Source organism: Euprymna scolopes, chromosome 28, assembly GCF_053919585.1.
Source record: "Euprymna scolopes isolate OS-2025 chromosome 28, ASM5391958v1, whole genome shotgun sequence".
Classification (NCBI taxonomy): Eukaryota; Metazoa; Mollusca; class Cephalopoda; order Sepiida; family Sepiolidae; genus Euprymna; species Euprymna scolopes.
Window position 1 is genome coordinate 34,228,249 of NC_136509.1, and position 24,328 is coordinate 34,252,576.

Genomic DNA, 24,328 nt, shown 5'->3' on the forward strand with positions numbered 1-24,328 from the left:
TGAGGAAGTCTTTAGCACTTGCTCTTTCATGGAGGTTGACTTCACAACCCCCATCAAGGTTATCTTTAATTGGTGTAGGGTCAGTCTTACTGTAATTATATTTATCATGTGAGTTAATAAATGCGAGATTTTAACTTCACTTGCCGATTCTATATTACTTTCCATGTTAGCCATTTCGTTAAAGTGAAAAAAAAAAAAAAAAAAAAAAAAAAAATCGAAGACAAAAGAAAAAAAATGAGGTGGAAAATGAAAGATAATGGAGAGGGAGGAAATGAGGAAAAAAAAAAAAGAAAAAAGGAAAGAAAAATGGGAGAGAAAGAAAAGAGCGAGAAAAGTGCCAGAAAAAAAAATAAAAAAACGTAAGGTAAAATAGAAATGAGTCAAATGGTAGATTTTGAAAAATGCATAATGATGGCTAACAATATTTGTGATGGTTGTTTCGATGTTGATTTAAAAAAAAAAAAAAAAAAAAAAAAAAAGAAAAAAAAATGAAAACTAGTGCGGTTATGTTAGGGCTTCATTTTGACAAGTGGAATGTTTTTTGTTGACAAGCATTTGTCACACACCCACTCTGCATAAACCTCAGCTCGTAGCAAGTGGAAGGCATCTTCTGTCAGTCCTGTGCATATTCTGTGGAACCAGAAGTTGCAGCCGCTTTCACAGAGTATTGCCTGGTCACTATCATGCACCTCCTTATGGCAGATTCCACATGGGTAGATAGGCGGGGCATTCGGGTTGGCTGGATTGAACACCATCGATTTGTTGGGTGGATAGACCTTACCTGAATGGCCTGGGGGGCCCCCAACAACCGGCGAGTGTGACATTAACTGTTTGTTTTGCATTGTACCCCTGGATAGCGGTTGGTCGTCAAAAGGGTTCTGTGCAAAGATGGTGTCAGTTTTGGCACAGCTGACCGGAGGGGGCGGCCCAGGAGGCGGGATGAGGTCAGGAATTATGGTGGGGCTGGGCTGAAAAAAGAAACGAAAGACAGGTTTGACAACTATATAAAAACGAATGTTGTCGTGAAATGGTGAGCATTCAAGTCCAAACTCTTTAGAAATAAATATATATATATATATATAAAAATGAAAATGACTCGAAGTTACACTAAAATTATCAAGAAAGACATGAGAATAACATTCCCTGTTCATTGTCAGTTGAAATGTAACTGACAAGGAATATAATTATGAAGATCTTGTAACGGTAAGAAATTTATTGGGCGAATAAAGACTAAATAATAAAGGTTAAAATGAAAAAAAAACAAACAAAGTCTTACCTGTGAAAGTTAGCACAACAGAAAATTATGTAAAATTATCGAATAGTTTCTTTTCACATGAGAAATAAGGTACTTGTACAGTATAGTACCCATATGAAGGAGGGGGAGGGGGAAAAAGATTTGATTTTCTTTAATTTTAAGCAGGAACACCAATTCTAAATTGAAAAATTCCCTTTTTTATGCACAAATTTGATGAGGGAAGGGCATGTGGGTGTGGGTTCATACCTTTCTCCAAATGATTTTAGTGCACAACAAGTGAACATAAATGCGCAGACTTGATGGGACGACGTTCGCTTAGTCGTTGCCATAAGTCAAAATCTGTGTTAGTTAACCACAAAAACAAATTAACAAAAAAAAAAAAAATGCATTAATGAGTCAAGAAAAGAACAAATTAAACAAGAACAATTCCACATGCAGATTAGCAAAACAAAGATTTAGTGCGTGTCCAGAATTCCTCCTATAAAAAACAAAAAAAAAAAAATTAAAAATAAAAAACAAAAAAAAATCTAAATAATATACGTACCCGTGACGCTAAGATAAAAAATCATGTACATTGATTAAGAAGCCTCATTTTTAAATAAGAAAATCAAATTTTATGAGTAACGGAAGAGCGGGCATTTTGTTTGCCATTTTTCAAAAATGGCAACAAATAAATTGTCCCAAATAATCAAAATACACAAGTGCCAATGTTTTTTTTTTTTTTTTTTTTTTTTTTTTAAGGAGGGAGTTCTATGTATGGCCATAAAGTGCATCCAGTGGAGGAAAACTCCAATTTGGGAGTTTGAAGTCGTTTTGTCTTCCATTCAATAAAGAAAAAAAAAAGAGTGAAAATAATTAAAACTTGAGATTCATGCCGTAATGCATACGAATTTCTTATTAATCTTTTAAAAATGATTTTCTTTACAAAAATTTAATTACTCGATCAATTTCCGAATTTTGGAAGATATTTTGTCATACATACGTCCATCATATGGATCTTTATTTTGATTTTGAAATATAGGGGGGAATTCAGGGCAAAAACTGAAAATTTCTTTTAACTTCTGATTTTTTTTTTTTGCAAAACAAATGCTGGGATCGAGAGAACGATTCATGATTTTTTTTGGGTGCTTGTTGAGATGGAGTAGACAGATCGATTTTTTAAATATGTCATTTTTGAAAAACAACAGTACTTTCTTCACTGTCATGTCGAAAATAGTAATATATCCAAAAATTATGAAAAATCACAGTAGAACAACTGCTGTGTTTTTAGTAAAATAAATAAATAAATAAAAGAGTATTGCTATTGTCTAAAACAAAACGTTTGCCATTAAAGTGGCGAAAAGGGAGAAAAGTACGTCCCCTGTGTTTGCAATCTTCAAAGTGCTTACATGCCATTTCCCCAATTTTCCGTAGAAATTAACTATGAATAATTTTCTACTCAATGAATTTTTGGATTTATTACTATTTTCGACATGACTATTAAATAATTAGTGTTGTTTTCGTTTAAAACCACATATTAAAAAAAAATCGACCTGTCAACTGTTTTACCAAGCACCCCTTTTTTGTTGTCAAAATCCACTTTTAAATCCATGGGTCATTTTCTGCGTATGTCTGTGTTTGACTGCCAATCACAATTTAAAAAAAAAAATAATATAATTGTGAAATTTGTCTCGTTTAAAAATCAGATATATTAACTACTTTTCCTAGATAAAAATTATCAACAAAGATGATGCAATGACCGAAAATTTTGTGGTCCTCAGTCTCATGTTCTCCGAACTGAGATGGTTAGATTTTCTCATAAACAGAGCTAAAACATTACTATAACAAAATGATTATAGCTTTGATGTGACGTACAGTCTTTAAATAAATATAAATATTAATCTACTTGTCCGACGTCCAGTGTCACACACAGAAAAAAAACAAAAAAAAAAAACATTGCAAATAAATTACCTACTTTATAGTCGCTTTTTATCAGCTAAAAATCATTAAAACCATTTCTTTTCCAAAAATTAAAAAAAAACAAAAAACATGGCTGTATGTTTACGGTTTCAAATTGGCTATTTTATTTTATAATTAAAAAAAAAATGTCTTGTTGAGGGGACTAAGACTTATTTTATTATAGATTCGTTTTAAAATTAAAAAAAAAGTGCAAGTGAATTATCTATTCCTTTATAATTTATATTAAAAAATTATTCAGAAAAACAAAAAAAAGTGTTGAATTTTCATTGAAAAAATTCTTTTTAGCTTTAAAAAGGTGAAAAAAGAATATGCAAAAAAAAAAAAAGTCATTATTTATTTATTTTTTTTTTTGTGTTTTAAAACATTTCAACTGCTGTGGAATTTCCACGGGTTATGTTACTTTGTATAAATATTACATAATTCTTAAAATACCATTTAGATTGGATCTACCAGCCCAGCAAAAATCTAATATATAAAGGCTATATGTCTGTGTCTATATTTTCAAACTATCTCCTCTGAAAGTAAAGTTGCAGAGTGGTGCTAGGGGCATCAAATGATTGGAATTTTTTTACAGAACATTCTTTTATGAGTCTTTAGCCAGTTAAAATAGTTTTTAAGGGATCAAAAATGGAAAAAAAAAAAATCAGCAGGAAGAAGAGTTCTAGAAGCCAGGAGTTCAGGTAAATAAGCTATTGGAATAGGAAGCTGTATTATAATGGCATTTCAAAACTTGGTGGAGACAACTAGACCAACGTGTAAAACAAGCTGGAACAAAGGAAGCAGAGAACAGATCAGGCAATTCTAAGGAATACAGGTCATAATAGTAGTTATAGAAAAGACTGAAACTAGCAAAATCACATCTATGAGAGAGGTAGATAAGGAAAGATGGGGGCCCCCAATCAAGGATGATCAAATTCATTTACAAAAAAACAAAACAAAAAAAAACAAAAACAAAACAAAAACAAAAAAAAAGGCTTGACCTTAGACTGTATAAAAAAGACCATTAACATTTTGGCCATTATTTTTATTACCAACAAATCTACATGTGCCCTCTGGAGGGATATACACCATGATGATTAAAATCTTTTGTAAAAATATATTTCTCATAAAAGCCGTTAAATTGTATTGTAAAAATACAAAATGTCAGAGTTCTTTATATACCTAAATTAAAAAAAAAAAATGCTTTTTAAAAAAATTAATTTTTTTTTTTTTAAATTCTATTTTTGGAATCCTTTGAGATAAGGTTTCATAATATATGCATTCATTGGGCCTGTGGTGCAGTGGATAGGGCGTTGAGTCTCCATGGTTCTAAGTGAGCATGGTCTGAAGATAGCGGTTTCAATCCTACCCAAGCAGGCCAGAGGATTAGTTAGCCAAAATGTGGGGAGACAACAAATATGGAAGGCAGTGATTACTGGGGATAAGTTATAAGACTCATTTGCGGTTAATCACCTGAAGAAAGCCAGAGGACGAATTGGTCGAAACGTGGTGAAACAATTAATGAACGCATAAAACAAACTGCTTATTTTCAAGTTTTATTTCTTTTTAAAGCCAAGATAGAGTTTTGATGGTTGTCCCCCTCCCACCCCCATCGATGCTTCACCCACCGGATGCACTTTACAGTCATACTTAAAACTCCTCACCCCTTAAAAAAAAAAAAAAAAAAAAAATTGTACATTTGACATTTTTGGTTTTCATTTTTAAGAGCTCCTTTAAAAATAAGGGGAGACAACTCAAGAAAACGTTATCCGAACAGGCCAAAGTTTCACGTAACTTTTAGGTAAAAACAATATTACACTAAAGTAATTACTGAATTAAAATTTAAGAAATTAAGATATGAATGAAAGTTATCAGGACATGAAAATGTTGAACTGGAAACCTATAAAAGTGAGAATGTGTGTGTATGAGGACATTGCTCAACCTATATACTCAACAAATTTTTGATCTACAAACTTGAAATTTGGTATATAGGATATTCAGACATGTGGAAAACTAATTGGTTTGCACCCAGAAAAAAGGGGCTGCTAAGGGGTCAAAATTGAAAAATTTTGATATGGAGTAGGGCACGTCGATTTTGGAAACTCGGTGAGGCAATGGTGATGATAGTTAGAGTTTGACATAGAAGACCTACACGAAATATTTTTTTCAAAATCGTTATCTTTGCTTGAGGAAATGACTTTAAAAGTTGAAAAATAGAAGCTATTAGAAGTTTTTTCGGTGAATTATTAAGAACGTACAGTCATTAAAACAATCTGTACTGTTAAGAAAATGGAATCATTATTTAGAATATGTTTTAAACTACATTTTTAAATAAAATGAGTGATGATAATTAATTAATAAAATAAATATTAACTGTAAAGGCAAAATTATGTTTTTTAAATAATAACGACCAAAGTTTGCTTTTTCATTTCAGGAACTTTTTTTTGGGTGGAAACATTTTAGATTTCACCGTCACAAAACACGCTCGTTATTGATATTGAAAATTAACGTTTGTTTATTATTTAATTTGAAAACATTACGATTTAGGCTTAATTATTTCTAAAGGAAAAACGAAAAAAACTTGTTTAAAATATATATTATAATATTTCAAGTGTCTGCAGCGAATTTAAACACATTTGTTTTATCTTTTTTAATTTGTTTTTCTATTAGGTTGGTGCAAAAATAATGGTATTTTTTGACGTTCAAATGAACGCAAAAACATTTTTGCACTAACCTAATATTTCACATCAAACTATTTGAATTTTTATGAAAATATGGTAATACTCCAGTTTTATATTAAAAAAAAAAAAAAAAAAAATAGTCCATACAATTTTATTCTACACATTCTTTATGAAACATAACCACGTAAATTTTCAAGTTTTTCTATTTAATAAAAAAATACTTTGCAGAAAATTAGTGTCAAACTTATTTCTTTTATTTTTAGGAAGTAATTGTTTTTAAGCAGTATTTTTCTTCTAAAATTATAGTTTTAAAATCAGATAACTCACAAACTTACAACTAAATAAAGAAACTGCTTTAAAGGTTTTTTGTTATTTGTGCATCTATGTTATTGTGCTAAAATAACTTATTTAGAAAGCCATTCTTAACATGGGGAAGATAGGAGGTTGTGTTGTAACTAGGTTGTACTTTCACCTAACAATTTAATAAACAAAAATTTCATAAAAATTAAGTTTAACTTGAAAATACTATTAAAAATAGCATGGTAACAGATGAACAAGCACTGGTTTTTCAAATCTAAACACTAAACATTCGTTTAAAATGGCACAGCTACAGCAAGAATGAATCTCTTTCTGGATAAATTCATGTTTTCGAAAAAGGAGCTAAAAATGTCTGAACTAAACACAACTAGGCCTCTGATTTAGTTTGGTCCTCTCCCTTCAATACATCTAATTCAACTCTACAAAGTTTTTTTTATAATTTCTTATAACTAGCACTTATTTTTTTATGTATGAAACTGGAAGATAGCCTAATACAGTTTCCTTCAGTTATAATCCATTTATTTATTTTACTTTTCAGATTAGAATGTCAGTAAAAGCATGAGGTTCAGTTTTAACCCATGGTTCACCAAATTTGCTGGTCCACCTTGTCGTTTGGATGAAACAGCATCTCCAACTTCATGACAAGTCATCCCGTTTAGTTATCCCTACTTAAAAAATAGTGAGATTTCTAAATTAATTGCTAAGGAATTAATTAGTATTCAGCAAGCAATTAATCCACAATTGCCCTTGTTAGGGGAACGTTATATTGGACAGAATGGCCCTCTTATAGCAAAATATATTGACAAACAGATTGACAGGAAATCTCTTGCAGCATCCAAAGTGAAAAGAATGAAGGAATTCCTAGACAGATTGTTTGATATATTTTCTTGTAGCTGTAAGCTTCCCGTCTTGAGATGTGATGACTTTGCAGTAAAGTGCAAGACAGAAAATTGTCAAAAAGGCACAATCTGCACTTGTCCTAACAATGAGGTAAAATTAATTCTATAGATTCACTTGCAATTATGTTCTTTTTTTGTGGAAAATAAAATATATTGGTATTTATTATGTAATCTGACTCTATTATTAAACATGCAAATTTTGCAATTTTCAGGTTCCACTAGAAGAACCGCCATTTAGAGCAATTTTTAAATTAATTGATAGAACAAAAAGCCTAATAACATTTACTGGTCCGTTGGGGAAACTTTGTATTAATAATTATCAAGATTTGACTCAAATAGAATTCTAAAAAATTAGTGTCCCTCCCAATCATCATTATCTGACAGCAGAAGAAACAAATAATTTAAGTGTGAAGACCAGAGGCTACTTTTTGAGTATGCTGTTGGCATTTCTCGAGAAATTAACCTAAGATATGCAGCTTAGAAAATTGGGCCCTTGAATCAAGCAAGATGGCTAACATAAGCCACAAGGTTAATGTGTTTATGGACTAGAGGTGTCCATCCTCAAACATTATGATAAATTAAACATTTTGGTCAAATTTATCATCCAAGTGTATGCAGTTAGTTGGTTTGAGATCAAAACCGACAATAATTTTTTTAACCAACAACAGTATATTTTAATATGATTCAGAGAACAAAACAGTTAACTGAAATCCAAATTACTGTTTTAAAGAGTTCAAAATATAGTGCTTTTGCACTACTTCCGGAAAATATAATAATATCCATGATAAACTCAGATGAATTGGATGTGAGAGATGAGGGCATTCAAGCGATTTTGTCCCTTAGGTAAACAAATATTTATCCATTAAATTTTATTAGTTTTCTTAATTTATCCAAACAATAGTCAGTTTTATTCATATTACATCACAGAAATATTAAAAAAAAATAAGTGTTTTCAAATAATTGTTTTTTTTTATGTTGTTTTTTCCAGAAATAGTGAACAACTTAAAATAATAAGACTGAAAAAGATTACTGTTATCAATTTTGCAGCCACACACTCGTCAAATTCGATTGATTTTTCTCAAAAAGTTGTATATGGGCAGGAAGGAAGACAGATTATCATAAAGTCATCGTGCCAGCAAATTAGACATTCATTTTCCTCGAAAGGAAATTATACAGAACAATTTAGTTCTATTATAAGTTTATATTATTGCCTCTAATAAAAAATTAAAATACATGGTTCTGTAACTTGTATCAAGTTGTTATATTGTGTAATACATCTCCACATATCTTTTTGAATTGTGAAATTTAAGACTTAGTTGCTAATTAGCTTTTTTTTTACAATTTTTGTTTAATCAATGCAGTAAAAGTTTAGATATTTTGCTAGTTGTGATTCATAATTAAAATTACAATTCATGTATTTATTTTTCTTTCAATGTATTTCATATAAATATATAAATTTTAATTGGATTTTTTTTATAAAAATAGTGAAATTTCTAAGTCAGTGCTGTGTAAAATGCTATGAAAATGAAGGATTTCTCAGCATTTTTCTACACGATTTTTAAAATTAAATGCTCAATTTTCTGTTCAAGATAAGAATAATTTTTGGTATCCGTTCTTATCACATCAAATCCCAACTATCATCACCAGTGCCATGTTGATTTTCTGAAAAAAGTTGCAAATCAACCTGCTCGGATTTTTGTCTGTTTTCAACTGTTTCTCAACTGCGCATGAGCAGTTGTGAAACATGGCAGCTTATTTATGTTAAGTTTTTTTTTTTTCATTTAACTTTTAAACGGTCATGTCAAGCTGGCCTAATGGTTATCGCACTTAACTCCTTGTCTTTAGGTTTTGTTATCGATCTCAGCTTGAGGATTTTTTTTTTTTTTTTTACTAACAATAACTAAACTATTTAGAAAAAATATAATACAAGCATGCACAGGTCTATTTTTTTTTTTTTTCCCCCCCCAAGGAATTTAACGTTTTATGATATTTCTGTTTATAATAAGAATTCTGCATTAATTAAAATACAATATTTATGTGTATTTTGCAATCAGGCAATGCTGGACAGCCTGCTTTAAATATATAGATAGTTTTGAACAATCATTATTGGAATGATTATTGGCATGACATGAGAAAACAAATTTTTTTTTAAAAACTGGAAAGTCACACATTTTAGAAAACATTTGTTTTTATGAATTTAAATGAGAAAATTTGAAAACCTGAAAATGTTGTGAAATAATAAAATTTTTATTTACTTTTTTTTAGTTTGCATTTATCATTTCCTTTACTTGTGTAATATATTTCCACTCTGCAGATACATCTCTTGGAAGATAAGTTTTTAAAACTATAAAATCTCGCCCCTCCCCCTTCTTGAATGGAGTTCTTAAAAAATGAAAACAGAAAGTGATACAGACTGTGCTGAAATAACATTACTATTTAGAAAGTTTAGAAAGCTATTCTTAACATGTGGAGATGGGGGCCTTTGTTAAGCGTTCTGTACTTTCACCTAACAATTTAATAAATGAAAGATATCGTAAAGATGAAATTTAATTTAAAAAAAAAAATCATATTTTAAAAAAGCAGCATAATTTGTAAACTGCAAAAGTATCAAGAAAGGTTCTAAAAACTAATAAGTTTTTGAAATTTTATTCCAGGACAAATAAATATTTAATAAGTAGATCGAGATAAACGATTAAAATTTGTTGAGAAATACGTAAAATGTTTTGGTGATTCACCAGAATAGGCAACAAAGCAAAAAAGTGGTGAAAAAGATCTAATTTCTTTTAAACAATCTCTTTCAAAATTAAAAGTTGCACTAGGGGTCTCAAATAATTGGATTTTTTTTACAGATCATTCTTTTATGGGTCTTTAACCAGTTAAAATAGTTTTATGGGCTCAAACGGTGCTTAAATTGAAAAAAAAAAAATCGTTATACATTGTACATTAATCTTAGTTCATTTTTTAATCAGTTCATATGCGTGTCACGTTGGTACAGTGGTAACGTCACCAGCTTTGAATGCTAGTTTTGTTTTTGGTTTCAATTCTAGCTAATCGCACAAATACTTTATTTTTTTCTACTTTTGAAATCATAACTGTATAATATATACAAAATCTGGACAAATTAAAATATCATATGTAAGTGTATTTTACGACTGCCCCCCCCCTTTAGTAAGTAAATAAATATACAACAAATAAAGGTTACCAAAAGCAAAGTTACTTTTCTACCTAACTGGAGAAGTTAAAAAAAAAAGGGGGGGGTCTAAAGCATATTGAATTAGAATTAAAAAAAAAAATGGTGGTCTCATAAAAGACCTAATAGAGCTTTGATAATCGCTTCAAAACTGAAAAATAAATGAAAGAACATTACATTTTCGCATGATTGGTGACATTTATTGGATGCATTTCTATCAGTATCTTATTTAATTTTTTTTAACAATTATTGAGGGTCGACTACGGTTCAAAGGAGACAATTTTGTTTTACATTCTAACTTTACAGGTTTTACACCATCTTTATTTTTAATTAAAAAAAAAACACTTTGAAATAAGCTAAAATACACAAAAAAACTTATCCATGTAGGTAGAAGAGTAACTTTACTTGTCTTCTGTAACATTTGTTGTGTATCTATTTTTTCAACCCTTTTTGTTTTGTTGGCTATTCTGACAAAAAAAATTTTTTTTTTTTTTTTTTTTACATCAATAGTCAAATGAAACATGTGGCATCGTGTCACATGCCAAGTTTGAAAAACCTTTCAAATGAGTTCAAAATGAGAAAAAGTTTAGCTGAGAGAAACAGAAATTATTTTTTGGTATAAATTAAATAACGACTGAAGATTTTGTTTAGTTAATTTTAATTCCAACTGCTTCAATAAACTTTAACGAAAAACTCACCTTGCCATATCTACATGAAGGTTCAAAATAAAACTGTTTAAAAAGAAAAACAAAAAAAAAAATTACCTCAAAATGTCCTTGTCGAAAACTCAATGCGAAATGTTTGTGAGGTTTAAAATATAAAAGAGGATTAAATGTTCATGGCAAGTGCTCGACCGAGCTCCACTCTATGGTTCCTCCTTGCCAAAATTTCACAAAAAACTTGACTAGCTACAACCACCATATACGATTTTCCCCACCCCATGCTCTAACTGTGCCTAAATCTAAATGTAGATTCTATGAACAAAGCTTCTTTCTCAAAACTGTTTCCAAGTTACAACATGGTAATCTGCAAATCCAATGTGAAGTTCTTGTTGGAAAAAAGAGCCACAAAAGGGGCGTTTATAACACTAAAAGTCCCCGGGAATGCGAACCAGAATTTTGCCAGGTTCACCCATACTGGATTTATATCAAGAATAACGGGCTGCACATTTTGGCCAATTTTCAGAAAAATCTAATGGATGGATAAAAAATTATAGGGCAAAATGTGCAATTTTGGGGCATTTTTTTTAATTTTTTTATTTTTTTTTTATTATTAACCTCTTTGAGCTCCTGGGAACGCAATGGGAATTTTTGGAAAAAAAAAAAAAAAAAAAAAAAAAAAAATTTTTTACTGTGCACATCTATTTAATGAAATAGAATTTGTGGCAAAATTTCAGGAAAAACTAATGGATGGTTTTCTGGCAATCGTTGGGACTAACAGACGCCACTGAAAACATAGGTTCCTCTCTGATAAATTGGGGACCAAAAAAGACATGGGTGCCCTCAACTAGAATTAAAACCAAAAAATTTAGTGATCCAGCCACGTTTCCTCATTTAGCACTTAGTTACATTATCTGCCATTTGATCTAACCAAACATAAGAAAGATTTAAAATAAAACCAATTGTAACTATGATTGAATTTGTGCATGCGTAAAACTAATAAAAATATGTTGGCAAGTTGAAATGAACATTTTGTATTTCAACTTGTCGACATTTTTTTGTACTTGTTATTCATCCATCCAAACAAAGATTTTACTTACTATAAACCATTCTTGGTGTATGATTACTATTTTCTGTTAATTTCAGTGTTATGTGACCAGTTGTTTAAGAGTTTATTGGTTAAATAAGTATACACATTTACTGTTTTATTTATATAGAAGAAATGTGACAGTTTTGGTTGCAGACGCCAAATCTTGAGATGAAAAAAACAAAAAAAATAAATAAAATGCAAATAAAATAAAATCATTAAGGTTTCAAATCTCATGAAGTTTGTATTTATTTGGATTATTCACACTACTGTTCTTATCCCGAGTCATATCTTGAATGTTCACAAGAGCCCATGGCGTAACGGATAAAGTAGTATGTTATTTCAGTTCAAGTTGAGGATATTCTGGAGATTGAAAGTTCAATCTTCAATGCCCGTGATACTAAGGATAGAATTGGGGATTACTTGTCATGTCCGACAAGAACAAGAGCATGCTACTCTGATGGATTAAGTAAAGCGTTCTGCGCAAAATTCCGTGCAGATGCTCAAGTTCGGCACCGAAAGATTTCCGAACTTGACAAGATACACCTGAAGAAGGTCGAAGGTTACATCGTCCGAAACGTTGTGAGAATAACACACAAGATGAGAAAGGTAAGAATTTAACATGAACCGACTAGAGATGGTTTTGTTGTGCTTTACATCAGAAAATAAAACATTTATATCAAATGAAATGCACATCTAGTGTGCTTGAAAGCCGAATCACAACATAATATTAGGAAAATAAATATTTTACTTGTTTGAAAAATTTTTTTTTTTTTTTTTTTACAGGCATCACCACTTATCAAGACCCAAAGACCACTCAAGGATAAGGGTTAAGAGTGTATAGTAGTCAATTGGACAATATAGTAATTGTTAGTAATAGAAATTAGGTAAATTTGTTAACTTAAGTGGAACAGCTCATCAAGAACTTGTTTATGTTGGACTTGAAGACAACCAGATTGTAGTCAGCTGGAAAGCAGGAAAACGGAAGACAGTTCCACAGGCGTGCAGTTTTAAGAAAGCTTTTTTCATGGAATATACGTTTAGGTTTAGGCACATATAAAGTGTGTGTGTGTGGGGGGGGATTATTGATAGCGTTTACAGCTAGACTAGTGTTTCTTGTGAAAGTTTGGCAAGGGGGTGGACCATAGATTGAAGCTCAGTCGAGCACTTGCCATGAAAATAACGATAAAGCAGAGACAAACATCTGTTCTGTGAGATAGAGGTCGCAAAGAAGAGAAAAGGACATCTCCTACGAGACTACGAAGTCTATTTTGAACTCTATCAAGGCAGGACAAGTCCTTCTAGCAGCTCCTGCCCAAATGTGGCAATAGTATTCCATCCTTGGACGTACCTGGTTCTTATAGATAGAGAATTACGTCAGCAGTAAGATATCTACTGGATCGATAGAAGGATCTTACCATTTTTCCAGCGGCCTTAAAATATATTTTGGAGCTATACTTCATCCTCAGTATGTTTTCTTTTTTTTTTGTTTTCATCTTTCTTGCCATGTTGTAAAGTTGGAGAAAGAAAAATGCTTGTAAAGAGCCGCGCGTTGTATCTGAGCCGTTGTATTTTGAAATGTTGGAACAGTGCGTAGGCAACGCAAGATTAACGTCAAGAGTGTGAGTTCCATACAGAAACAATTTAGATTTGAATAAAATATGCATCTAGTGCACTTGAACGCCAAATTCTGATTAGGCTTTCAAGCACACTAGACACATACTTTATTTTATTCAAATTAAAATCAACGTTTCTACATCGAACTCACCCGTGACATTTGTTTATATTTATGTATTTATTTTTGACATTCAAAATGAAAAGAGTCATCCAAATAATACAAATCATCAATCCTTATTTCAAAAATTAAGCAGCATCATCATAAAATGTTAATGCTTTAATGACAAAACCATTTTTTTTTAACTTTGGTAAATAAAAAGACAGGAGTTTTTGTTACAATTTTATTAATCCTGATGTCCTATGGTAATAACAGCTGGTTATAGTCAGCAAACGTACTTCCTAACTTCCGGCATGGCTGATACCGGAAGTGATTACTAGGGCTAGGACAACAGCATATTCTTTTCCTTGTTTTTGATTCTCAGAATTCTCCTTGATATCTTATGTTTTTATATAGAGTGATGTGGTTCTCGGTTGATTAACTGTGCCTAACTTTGTCGGATATATACTCAAGAGTCAAAACAATGAAAAGAATATACTGATTACAAGGCAAATCAGTTTGTTCACTTTTATTATTCTTCAGTATTTCTATTGTGAAGGGATTTATTGAAATAAAATATAAGAAAAAGACATTCAAAACTATACAATAGCAATAAAAAACAAAAAAACCTACAGGTAAAAACACAATTAGTATTTATTTGCATTTTTAATAACAAAATCAAAAAAATAAGTTTTTATTTTATTTGAAATTTTATGAGAAATATGTTAATGGAATTATAGAGTTTTTTTTTTATTAAATTTTAAAAATAAACTTATTTGAATTTATATAATAAATATATATTAATAAAGGAATCAGAAAGATATAATTAAAAAAAAAAAAAAAAAAGAAGAAAAAAAGAGTACATGCACAGGAGAGAGGTGTGAGAGAAAAAAAGCGAATGAAGCAATTTGCCTCATCACCACTTCCTGTAGCACTACACCAGAAGTTAGGAAGTACGTTAGCTGACTATAACTCACGAGCCTCCTATATAAATCTAGTAAGCATGGCAGAGTCGTCTCACTTATCTCTAATTCTTGCTTTCATATCGCATTTATCTAGGAGCTTCAACAACCAACAGATATCAACTTTGTGAATCAATCATTTCATGTCACCGAAATTTTTTAACACATTTATGTCATGTACAGATGGAGGAATTTTACTGTCAACTTTCAACATGGCAAAAAATCAAATTTAAAATCATTGCAAACCATTTTCATTAAATTATATAAACAGGGTAGGTACAAAAGGTATATACGAGGGGCGTGCAATAAGTAATGCCCCTGACCCGCTTCCCATAGCAGTAGAGCAACGAAACTTGGCACAGTTATTAGTCTTTCTCTACATAGGAACCACCCAGAGTTATGCATTATGCATTTCTCCCATCGTTTGATGCAGCTCTGGAAACTTTTTGTAGAACACCCCAGGTTGGTCCTCCAACCACGACGTGACTTCAGAAATCAAGGCTGCATCATCTGGGAAACACTTTCCTTTCAAAAACAACTTCATGGCTGGGAAGAGGTGAAAGTCAGTGGGTGCAAGGTCAGGAGAGTAGGGAGGATGATTTCATAACCACATGCCCCGTGCTTCTGATCTGGCAACATGCGAGTTGTGGACCGGGGCGTTGTCCTGCAGGAGGAGGGTACCTTTGCTGATCTTGCCCCGCCTCTTGATTTTGATAGTTTCCCTTAATTTCCTCAAAAGTGAAGCATAATAGGCGCCTGTAATTGTGGTATCCTTTGCCAGGAAATCTGTCATCACTACTCCGTCCTCGTCCCAGAAGACTGTGAGCATGACCTTGTCAGCGGAGGGCTGCACCCTTGCCTTCTTTGGAGGTGGTGAGTCCAAGTGTTTCCACTGCATTGACTGGGCTTTGGTCTCTGGATCATAGTGATGGACCCAGGTTTCATCCTGTGTAATCAGTCTTTTGAAAAACTTTGACTCATCTTCTTGGCGCATCACCAAATTCATCCTCGAGCACTCAACACATTCTTGTTCCTGGAATGGTGTGAGCAATCTGGGAATCCATCTGGCAGACACCTTATACATATGAAAATGGTCATGAATGAGTTTCCACAGACCCTGCACTAATCTTGACATCTTGGGCTATTTGGCGAATAGTAATGCGCCAATCTTCCAAAATGGCATCCTCAACTTGACGGACAGATGCCTCATCAATGGCGGAAGGGGGGGGGGGGCGGCGGCCAGGTCTGGGAACTGTTTCCACAGACTTCCGGCCATGTTTGAATTCACGATGCCAGCATTTTACAAGGTCATATGATGGGGCATTATCACCATAAGTTTCTTTCATTTCATCAAAAGTCTCCTGTGGTGTGCGTGATTTCAAATACAAAAAAAACGGATCACTGCTCGACATTCAACAGGCTCCATTTCACACCCGATTCAGTTCAAACACCTGTAAAACAGAAACCACAATTAGTTCAGAGCTGTAATTTGCCACATAACCCGTAGAGATATAAATCATTACACATGCAAAATTTCCGCTAGATCAGACAACTGGGTCAGGGGCATTACTTATTGCACGCCCTTCGTATAAGTAGGCTTATGACAAAAGAATATTCTTTTCATTGTTTTGACTCTCTACTATATATCCACCTAAGTTAGACAGTTAATCAATTGAGAACCACACCACTATCTAAAAAAAAATGTATATATACTTGAGAGTCAAAATAATGAAAAGAATATTCTCTTGTCATAGCCCCTATACATAACACAAACGAGCTGTTCCTACCCGGCATTGCCCGGGATGCAGTGTAGTGATTGTTATTCGTTTTCCCATTTTTAAACTTACACATCAAATTTAAAAGAGATATATATATATATATATATATATATCTGTTGTACGATATACAAATTGTATTATATTCTTTGATTAAAAATGTAGGCTATTTTCTTCCTGATGTTTATTTTTACATATTTTAAATGGTTTCATATTACCAGTAATTCGGGCCAAATTAATTAAGATATTAAAAAAAACAAAAAAAAACATAGCAAAGTTATGCAGTAACTGGACTGTTTATGAATTTCAAACTCCCATGAAACTTTCTCCTTAGTAGAAATCTGGTTTAACCCACCTAGGATCAGTGCTTTGGTTCCATACTGCCAATAACATGACACAATAACGAGTGAAAATTGGCTTATCAGAAGCAAAATTTGATTTGAAACTTAAATGCTATTTGGGGTTTACTTTGAAAATCCGACGAGATAACTTTATATATTTTATATACATCTTGGAGTCTATTTGGTATGAAATAAAAAAAGTCTTAAAAGTTTGGAGGAAAAAGAAAACAAAGTTTTATAATTTTAGTTTTTACTTATTTTAACATTTTTAAATTTACACAAATAATAAAAATATATATATATTGGTATGATATACAACTATTATATTCTTCAGTTAAAATTATTAGTTATTTTTCTTGTCTATTTTTATCAAATTTAAAAATGTTTTCTATGTCTGGGCCAAACTAAGTATTTTTTTAAAAGAATAAACTGTAGCAAAGTCATATTGCCAATAACATGGTACAACACTAACAGAAAAAATTGGCCAGCCAAAAGTTTGATTTGCCAGTTTAAATGATACTTAAATTAAAAAAAAAAAAAAAATTATTTTGACCTTTGCTCATCCCAAGTAAGGCATATTGCAACTGTAACATAAGGGATTACTGCGATAGAGATCAGATTCATAGGATGGGAGCAACCTGGGTGGGGTATTGAGCAGTAAGATGTTTGTTTACATTATAATTAAAGTCAGGAGAGTAGAAAAGAATTCTGAAGCTAAGTGGTGAGAGGAAAGAAGCTATTAAGATTTATTAGCTTTAGGAATTAAACCATGGCACCTACAGTCCATTATGCTGTGTGGAGTTACCCGCAGTATTTTGTTTATTTGCCGGAGGCACCATATTTGGGTCCGACTTAAAAAAATCAGACAAAAATTTTATATATTTTTTATACATTTCAATTATTCAGTGTGAAATAAAGAAAAGGGATTTAGCCAAAGATTGGAGGTAAAAAAAAAAAATGTTAATTGTGGGGGTGCACGGAAAAAAAAAAAATAAATAAAATCATTGCATGCAAATAAAATGCGAGGAGACAAAAGGTCATTCTTGTTCTGAAGAAACCTAGAATCTTGGAATAACAAAATGAAAAATCAGAACCTTGAGCAAGTATTGTTATTTTGCATTTTTGTTCAAGAAATTTTATGTCAACATCTAGAAGAAAAAAAAAAAAAAAATCTATACGATAAGTGTAGTTGTTCATTCTGTAGTTATAATTGTACCTATTTACTATGCCTCCCCACGGGACAGAGTTAGACACCAGGGTCGTTTTTTAACATGGAGAAAAGGTACAAAAATAAAAATTGTCTCAGTAGTGAAGGATCTCTCCTCCACCGAAAGAGAACAAGAAACAGAAGTGCAGCATCTGAAGAACAGATAATTGTAATGCTGCTTTTATGCATGCCATAAATGCAAGGGAGGTAATTCATCCAAACTTGATGTAATAGTATCAATAGAGCTCTGGGTACTTTTTTTTATATTGATCTTTCAAACCAACGCACTTTAGCTGAAAACATTACATACTTACATATCAGGGCGGAATTAGTATAAATTCCAAAAATTACGAAAAACGATCGAGTAGAAACAATTACAAGTGAAAATAAAATTTATCAAATTATCAAGTTTTATCTCATATGTTTTAATATAGAAGAACTGGGTGACCAATTCAGTATGACAAACTGATTTATCTCCCTTGAATTAAATTAAGGATTCACTAAAAAAAAAAAAAAAAAAAATTTTTTTTTTTTTTTTTTTTTTTTTTTTTTAACAGAACGTAATTGTGGATGATCTTTTTTTGTTTAAAAATGCATCTAACACATCTACTGGATCAATTTTTGTAATTTATACTAATTTCACCACGACAAGTAAATATGTTAATGTTTTCACCTGAAATGTGTACATTTAAAAGATTAATGTAAAGCTGCAGCTGCACGAAGCTTTACATATCCAAACAAACCAAGTTCTTGATGAGCCGTTCTCCTTACGTAATTCAATTTACCAAATTTCCACTACTAACGATTACTACGACATTGTCCCATTGACCACTGTACACTTATCAACCCTTATCCTCGAGTGGCCTCTGGGCCTTAATAAGTGGTGACTCCTTTGTAAAAAAAAAAAAAAAAAAAAAAAAAAGCAGACGACAATCTTTTTTTTTTTTTTTTTTTAAATTACCCAAGTTTTATCCAAGAAAATTATTAATCATTTAAATTAGTGCGCCTTTTAGTCCAATACCCTCCCATCCAATTAATGCAGAGTAAGTTCTCTAGTCAATTGAAAACTTGAAAATGTAAATAATTAAAAAAGCTATGTTGTGGGTAGAGCATAAAAGTACATGGGAATCCCGGGCAACATTGGTTCTTCCTGAAAGTTTAATTAAAATTAATTGTTTATCAATTTTAAAGATTTCAGTGTGGGGAGAAAAATGTGATAATTTCTATTGAGGAAAACTGAGATTATTCTTATCGACAGCAATTGAAGAAGAAAAAAAAATGGCTGAACAATGTTTTAAAATGTTATACAAAGTCAGAAAAACATCGGTACCATCGGTTTCAAATCAGATACAAGGTTGGTTGGTTGTTTTTGTTTTACGGCATATCAACCCTTTTCAGGTTATTTAATGCCGAATCTAGTGATTTTGAAGAAATTTTTTTTAATAGAATATATTTGTTTTTTGCAAGTCAGTTTCTATTTAACCTATAGTTGGGACCCTAACAGGTACTACCACTCCGGGTCAGAGTGGACCTGAGAGCAATGGCAATTAAAGGGTGGCTCCACACTCCCCAGAGCCCGCAAGCTGGGGCCTCACCATCGGATATAGTTTAAGGTCATATCCAGGACCCTGATACAAGGAGACCAGTTTATGGCCGAAAAAAATATCAAATTCTTTTCAGCCTCTGTTAATATCTGTTCTCTCCGAACAATGTCTTAACAGATATAAACAAAGAGTGAAAAGAATGACATTTTTTCTATCATAAACTGGGCCCCTTATATCGGATTTGAAACCAACAGTATCAATGTTTTATCAGACTTTCTGTAACATTTTAAAATGAAAATTATGCTCTTATGTTGATTTTTATTTATAATTGAGGACTTCGGGTATACCACTGGACGCTAAACATTCATCCACCATCTCATATTCCAACTGAGAGATCTTTTTAAAATTCTAAACGTCCCTTTAAGTGTAATTGTTTGGATCATATTCGCTAGGTAGTTTTTGAAATTCTTTTTCGTGAGTCCAGTTGCTCCTATAATTACCAGAATGAAAGAGATCTTCCCAAGATTCCAATTTCTCTCCATGTCGTACAGAATACTTCGGTCTTTTGTTATCTTTTCCGTAGCAGGCCTGTTTAACCCAGTGTGTGTATGTTTGTATGTCTCACTAAAATTTGCAAAAATACTTTTTTTTTTTTTTTAAATTGGTGTAACCCTGGAAAAATATTTAAAATTTAGAAAAGAAAAACAAAAATTCATTCTCTGGGGGTCAAATGATCATTTATATCATTTAATGTTATCATGTACTCTTTTTTTCACAGATTTATTTCCCTTATACTGACCACCTCCAACTTTTTTTTTCTTATCAGTTTGTTAAAGTTAGGGATAGGGCATCCTACCGGATACCAAACATTCACTTGCTATTTTACATATTCCAGCCGTGAGATCTTTTTAAGATTCTGAGTGTCCCTTTAAGTGAAATTGCTTGAATTTCTCTTACACTTGGTTCATCGGGTATGTTTGCTAGATAGTTTTTTTAACTTCTTTTTCACGAGTCTGGTTGCTCAAGTAAAACCAATACTGGAATGATAGCGATCTTCCCAAGATTCCAGTTTCTCTTCATATTGTACATAAAACCTTGCTTTTTCATTTATCTTTTCTCTCTTAACTCTGTTTAACCCAGCATCATGGAGGGGGGGGCACGCACTTCTAGTAAGGTTGCTTCTAGGAACAGGAATGGGTTGGGCAAAGAAAGAGGGGTGGGAAAATAGGAGGATAGAAGTTGTGTTACATACCCCCTAGCACCTCCGGTAATGCGGGGTAACCCTGCTAATATATAAGAAATGGTAGAGAAAAAAAAAATGTTTGAATGGTAAGTTTACAATCCTAAAAGCTAAAAGAAAGTTACAAATAAAAGTGTGGTTTTTAACTTTTGCGATATCTTGAAACTTGCTCAAGATTCTGAGCGGTCTCTATAATTTAGTTGCCGGCCAACGACCGTTGCTTGTAAGTTGTCACACTGCGCATGCTGTCAAATGTAACCACAAAAGTTAGAGGGTATTTATGATGCACCACAAACCATGCAGCAAATTGCAAATGCAGAAGACTCGCTGAAAAAACATCTGCAGTTCAACAAGACAAATGCACAAAAACATGGAATCCCCTCACTTTCTATCCAACATATTTATATATATTTAATCCAGATAGAGAGATAAAAAAAAAAAAATGAAGAATAATTGAATTTCAACAAAGGGCGTTTATAGTGCTCAATCAAGGAGTGCAAATTATTATTTTTTTTTTTCATTACTATTCTTTATGTAAATGCATTCATATCTTGCTATGATGTGCAGACCGTTTCGATCATATGGGATCTCATCAGGCAAGAAAAATTCAAAATTGGTTCAAAACCATTTTTGAATTTTTAGAGGAGATATACTTTGCCATAACTGGCATGGAACGAGGTTAAAGATCTTATCAGATAAGATCTTTAACCTTGTTCCACATCAGTCATGGCAAAGTATATCTCCTCTAAAAATTGAAAATGGTCTTGAACCACTTTTAATTTTTATGTTTCTTACCTGATGAGATCTATTATGATCGAAACCGCCAGCACATCAAGGTAATAAAACTAATTAACTATGAGAAACTAAGTGTTCTTTGTTCTTTAAATCCATCTGACAATTTTTGCGCTTTACAGAAGAATGGTTCAATAAATTATTAAATATAGTGTTTCAAAAGTCTTCGACACATTTCAAGTCCTCATATCTGCTTAACTACGAATGGTAGTAAAATCAAATTGGCGCCAATTAAAGCTAAATACATTGTTTTTTGTAAGACTATTTTTTTGTATATTGTTCCTTTTTTTTTTCTCTCCCTATTAAAAGTATAGGTGCTTGTCCCGAATTTACCCAACCTTTAAGGAAAAATAAAAATTAAAAATCTTTATGATGTGCAATACCCATGATGGAAAGAAAAATTGTACACCAAAAAAATCATTTTAAAGCGAATTTGAGTTTTCCCAATACCCATGTTAAGAATGTTTTCTTTTAAATGTTGCGGTACTTCATAATAGCGAAATTGGAAATATTGAATGTCAAGTAAAAACCAATGTTATCTACTTAATTGTCAGGTCGCAGTAATGAACAGATCCCAAAATTATGAAAAATGATAAGGTAGAAAATTAATTATTAATAAAAAAATAGTTTTTGAATATAATTAGCGAAAATTAAATTTTACTAAATTGGCCAAAGATTTTCAAATTTTCAGAAAATATTTACCTCCCTTTTGTTATGATTAGAACTCTCCTGTTTCTTTTCTTTATTTTTTTTGCAAAACTCAATTTTTGCAATTGTCTACAAAAACTATTTTCATTAATAATTTTCTACCTTACTTTTTTTTCTTTCATAATTTTTGGATGTGCTTGTTACTGTAATATGACAAGTAGATACCATTGCTTTTACTTGAAATACAATATTTTGATTTTTTGCTTTGATAATGAAAAAGAACCAACCTTGCAAATTATCTCCCTTCTCTAGCAAAATGGTATCCAGACACGAATTATCTTTTAGCCTTAAACTTTTTTTTTTTTTTTTTTAAATAAAAATACTTCAATTCACATGATTTTTGGTGTATGACAATTTCTTTCAATCATGGGTACACTATAAAGATTTATTTTTGATGCTTTCGTTTTTTTTAAAGTTGGCAGAGGGTCTTTTTAAATGGGTAGAAAAAAAAAAAATTATCAAATAGTGATAAAAAAATTAAAAATCGTCCGAATTTAATGAATGCTGCAAAACGTTTTTAAAAGTTTTTATTACCATGCATAATATATTTTCAAAAATATTTAGAAGGAAAAAGACAAAATGGAAAAAATTTTTTTAAATAAAATCGACAACTGCGAGATGAGGATGATTTGACTGAAAACATTTAAAAAAAAAAAATTGTAGCTACATTTTCTGTCTCTTTTTGTTGGCAGTTCAGCAAAGCATCTATCTAATATCTATATAATTATATCTATCTATATAATTAGCACATATTTCCTTGTCATAGCTTTTGGATATTATCCTAAGATCAGTTTGAATATACATCTAAGTGAACTTTACGAAATCAGTACTGCATGAAATACCGTGAAACTGCAGCAAAGTGTTAAATAAGACTACTATTCTCATTTCTGATGTTATTCTCACATTTTGGCGGATGTAACTTCAGACTTTCTTCAGATGTATCTTGTGAATCTTTCTGCAAGGGCCGTGCTATAACGCATAAAGTGATAAGTAATAATCAGTTCTAAGCGACAGCCTTCCAGAGGTTGAAGGTTCAATCCTCAGTGAGTGATACTAAGAATAAAGTTACAAATTACTCAAGACTTCTATCTGGTCATGGCTGACAGAATGAAAGCAAGCTACCCCCACGGATTAAATTCAGTTTATTTGGCAAAAACTAAAGTGTAATATCTGTTATGCCCTTTGTTAAGAGAGAAGAATTTCTCCTAGACTGACACCATTTTTATTTTCGTCATAATCTAAATAGTGCACTAGACAATGAGACAAAGAAGTAAATGATAATTCAATTTGATAAAAAAAAAATTTTTTTAAATAAAATAAAACAAGCATGTCTCAGTTGTTATGCAGGGAAAGTGTGGCAGAAATTTACACAGCAGAGGCTACAGTAGTTCAGCACGTGTTTTGCCTTAAATTGTTGCGATGTTGGTGTATTTATTACCTCCTGGAACCTTAGGGAGATATCAATCATACCAGTTGATGCCACAGGGCTTATGAAGAAGAACCTGAAGTCCTACCTAACTAATATTCCTGGTGGACCAAGTGCAAAAGAGATCCAGACAATTGCACTTAAAGGAACAGCGAGGATGCTAAAAAGAGCTTTCGGTTGGTTTCAATAAAAAGCAGTGCAATGTTGGCAGCTGGTTTGGCTGCCCCATACCCAGCATTACAATCTTCAAAGAAAGAAAGAAAGAAAGAAAAAAAAAAGTGAAAGGTTCAAGAAAGTGGCCTGTCTTTGGTTCAATTAAAATCGGCAGCAAAATAGTTTTTTTTTTTTTTTTTTTTTTTTTTATAGAGTCCACGTCTGGCGCAGGAGTGAATAATTGGTCTTTAAAAGGTTTTAATTTTAAATTCAGTACAGATTTCAGAGTTCGAAAGATTTCCAAATTCAACAAGATACATCTGAAGAATGTTGCAGGGTCTATCGACCGAAACATAACATCCGAGATGGGACTTGGTAGTCTGAATAATCCAAATTATCAATCCTCATCTGAAAAATTCTGAAAGCTAAAGAGTTATTA

At 31.8% G+C, this 24,328-nt stretch overlaps 1 protein-coding gene across 1 annotated transcript in view; it reads right to left on the bottom strand.

Annotated features, from left to right (window-relative positions):
- Positions 1-449: 449 nt before the first annotated feature.
- Positions 450-24,328, bottom strand: part of LOC145249562 (pygopus homolog 2-like) — a gene marked incomplete in the record, with an annotated part of 52,174 nt that continues 28,295 nt past the window's right edge. The window contains 1 exon segment of the mRNA XM_080111236.1: positions 450-968. Coding sequence (XP_079967362.1) covers positions 510-968 — 459 coding nt within the window.